Source organism: Priapulus caudatus, unplaced genomic scaffold (assembly GCF_000485595.1).
Source record: "Priapulus caudatus unplaced genomic scaffold, Priapulus_caudatus-5.0.1 Scaffold179, whole genome shotgun sequence".
NCBI lineage: Eukaryota > Metazoa > Priapulida > Priapulimorpha > Priapulimorphida > Priapulidae > Priapulus > Priapulus caudatus.
This window is the reverse complement of record NW_014577240.1, coordinates 203399-206717: the sequence shown is the minus strand read 5'-3', so window position 1 is coordinate 206717 and position 3319 is coordinate 203399. Positions and strand designations below refer to the sequence as shown.

Below are 3319 nucleotides of genomic sequence, written 5' to 3'. Positions count from 1 at the left end.
GACACACACACACACACACACACACACGCACGCACGCACGCACGCGCGCACGCACGCACGCACGCACGCGCGCACGCACGCACGCACACACACACGCACGCACGCACACACGCACGCCCGCGCGGACGGACGGACGGACGGACGGACGGACGGATAGATAGACAGACAGACAGACAGACAGACAGACAGACAGACAGACAGACAGACAAACAGACAGGCAGACAGACAGACAGACATACATACAGACAGACAGACAGACAGACAGACATACAGACAGACAGACAGACATACAGACAGCGAGCGAGCGAGCGAGTGAGTGAGTGAGAGAGTGAGTGTGTGTGTGAGTAAGTAAATAGATTGGTGGTTCTTTGTATGGATTGGATGCGAGGGATTAGGTGGGTGAGTGGTTGGGCGGGGTGAATAGGTGAACTAGCACGCGGGTGCGTGTATGTGTTGGCCCGTGAAAGATGTATTAGAGAGAAAGCATGGTATATGCAATTTAACTTGACACAAATTCACAGCGATCTTACGAGAACAGGGATTAACTTAAATACATGGAATCCGTTTTCAGGAAACTTCTACCACTGAGGGGATTCCATTACGTTTGCTGTGAAACACGAAAACAATCACAAACATCGCACCTGTTCGTAAAAGATGACCAATGCGAGAAGAGATTCAAGCGAAAAAGAACGCATGCGCGACGGGTCATAATGCCTCAGTATGTTCGCGCGGCATAATACAAAACATCTAAGTTTCTATGCTGCGTGAAGGAGTCGTGATGAGTGTCGGAGATCTAGAGTGCAAGGACCGTATGTCGAGAAGTGCGCATCAGCACAGCTGCGGGTGCACTCTCTCCTGCTGCCGTGGACGACCGCGCGGCGTCTCCTTGTGTGCAGCGGCAGGCAGACGAACCGTAAATGCTCTCCTACACTAAACGCGTGTCGTCTTCCCGCGCAAAATCTACAAGCGGGAAGATATGTAGTAATGTCGTCTGTTCCCTGCGGGCGGGCAGGCAGGCTGCAGCTGTTTACACGTTATGTACGTGATGACTGCGATCGACATGCATAGTGCGAGGTTTGTGCGTTCGCGCGCAGAGTCGCGGAGTGGGTGGCATTGCCCCTTCATCTATACATCCTGCAGTGTAAAAAGGCGTGTGAGAGAGAAGAGAGAAAGAGAGAGGGGAGAGAGAGAGGGAGAAAGGGAGCAAGAAAGAAAAAGAGAGGGAGAGAGAGAGAGGGGAGAAGGTGGGCACACGTGTGTGCGTGTGTCCTTCCGTGCGTCCCAGCGCCCATGTGTGTGTGTGTGTGTGCGCGCGCGTGTGTGTGCGTCGCCCATATCTAACCATATATAAACCGTCTGCTACAGATAATGCAAGAACCGCGCACGTACGCGCCACGCACACCCCATGAACCGCCTTAATTGTATCTAAACCCTTCGCAAATTTCAATTTCAATTTTTTTTATTATTTCTTCCACGCGTCGTTGTATGGCCCGCGTAGGTCGCGCTACGCTTGGCAGATGAGATGCGTGCGGGGAGTCGTAGCATGGTTTCACGCTGCTCAGCATGCAGAATCCGATCTGTTATGTTTACTAGCTCGGCGCTGCCGGCCGCCGTAACCCGAACCGGCGCGGCTTGTTTTCCCTGACAACTATGTTGCTATATCCGTTTGCAAACTGGCCGTATCGGCTTCGCTTTTATCGACAAATAAACAAGGAATGGATGACCCAAACAAGCATCCCCGCCGCGGTGCAGCCTCACTGAGAATGTAGAGGCCGTAGCACTCACCGCGTTCAGCAAAAATTCGGTGTCAATTAAACCGGATAAGGCATTTCCGTAGATGGTCAAATCATAACGTAAACAAGGCGATGCTGACAGCTGAGCATAGCTTGGCAAGTAGCAATAGCTGTTACCTTAACATCTGCAGAAAATATTACCGGTAATAGTGATAGCTGACTAATAATAACTGTAGTAAATAATAGCAGTGACAACGATAGCCACCTAAGCATGACTAAATAAGGCATTATCCAGATCCCGTTTATCACACGTTTTGCGAAGATATACAATAAAACAACTGTCGTAGGTTTTTAATCCAATTTAAGCCTACTACTGATCTTGAACTGTTTCAGCGTGTGTGGACGGATACTGTCACTGCATGGGTGAGTCTTCTGCTTCCTCTTGATTACTGAACAGCGCGCTGTAGTTGACATGTTGCACCGCATGAATATTTAAGACTAGATTTAAGGTTACTTGATGTATTGGCAGCTTATTGAATGCGGCACTTTTGCAAATTACCGTCTTCACGTGAGACGTGTGTTTGCCGCTGATTACGATCTCGTTTACCATTGTGCAGTCTGTATTTTCTTCTCTATAACGCCCCTCGTACACGCTATCTTATTTTCCCTCACTCTATCGCGCTCTCTCCATCCTTCTCACTCGCCTGTCTTTTCCCATCGCTCTCCCTTTTTCCCCATCGCACACACACACGCTCGCATGCCGGGACGCGAGCGCATACTTACACACACACGCACGCACGAACGAATGAACGAAGGAACGAGGTGCACAGACTTACAGAGACACATGCACGTACGCACGCTCGCACGCACGCACGCACGCACGCACGCACACACACACAAACCCTTCTATCACCCCAACATCCCCGTTTGTTCTTTCTACTTCTAATCTGCTGATATTCATCGTACGTCGTATTCCGCATTAAAGCAGTATACAGCGCAGTCGTAAATCGTCTCTCGCTCTAACGATAGCTGTTGAGCCGTTGCCGCGGCCGCACAACATCACCGTGGACGTGAGCGGCTGGTGCGACAACGAGACGGACACGGCTGTGGCGGGAATCGTCGCATGGGAGTACCCCGCAGAGCTACGCAGGCCCGAGTGGTTTGAGATCCGCGTGGGGGAGGTGCTCATCCGAGCCGTCAACCTACGCAGCGTTGACGTGTTCAAGTACAAACAGCCGATCCGAGTCGATGCCGATTCAACCGTTAGTATAATCTTGGGTATAAGCAAGAGCCCATAAAGCATCATTAATGTACTCTCTGTATACGTTAAAGCGAACGCGTCGGTTGGGACAAAGAAGTGTAAGACTTACGGGTAAGAGGGGCGCTTGGATAGTTGGCTTCAAATATTTAGGATTTTCCACCCGTTTCCCCACCGCAATCGCTTCTACATGCCTCGCATGTAATGCATGTATGGAAGAACCTTATAATACCTCCTTTCCATTTGTTTGTTTTGTAAAATCGTAAATAAACGTCTATATATATATATATATATATATATATATATATATATATATATATATATATAT

General features: G+C 49.5%; 1 protein-coding gene across 1 annotated transcript in view; it reads left to right on the top strand.

Annotated features, from left to right (window-relative positions):
* The window catches only part of LOC106806789 (proto-oncogene tyrosine-protein kinase receptor Ret-like), a 51023-nt gene that overhangs the window by 6865 nt on the left and 40839 nt on the right, over nucleotides 1-3319 (top strand). Inside the window, exons 2-3 of the mRNA XM_014808867.1 lie at nucleotides 2127-2156; nucleotides 2763-2995. Coding sequence (XP_014664353.1) covers nucleotides 2153-2156; nucleotides 2763-2995 — 237 coding nt within the window. The 5' untranslated portion in view covers nucleotides 2127-2152. The remainder of the gene's footprint in view (nucleotides 1-2126; nucleotides 2157-2762; nucleotides 2996-3319) is intronic.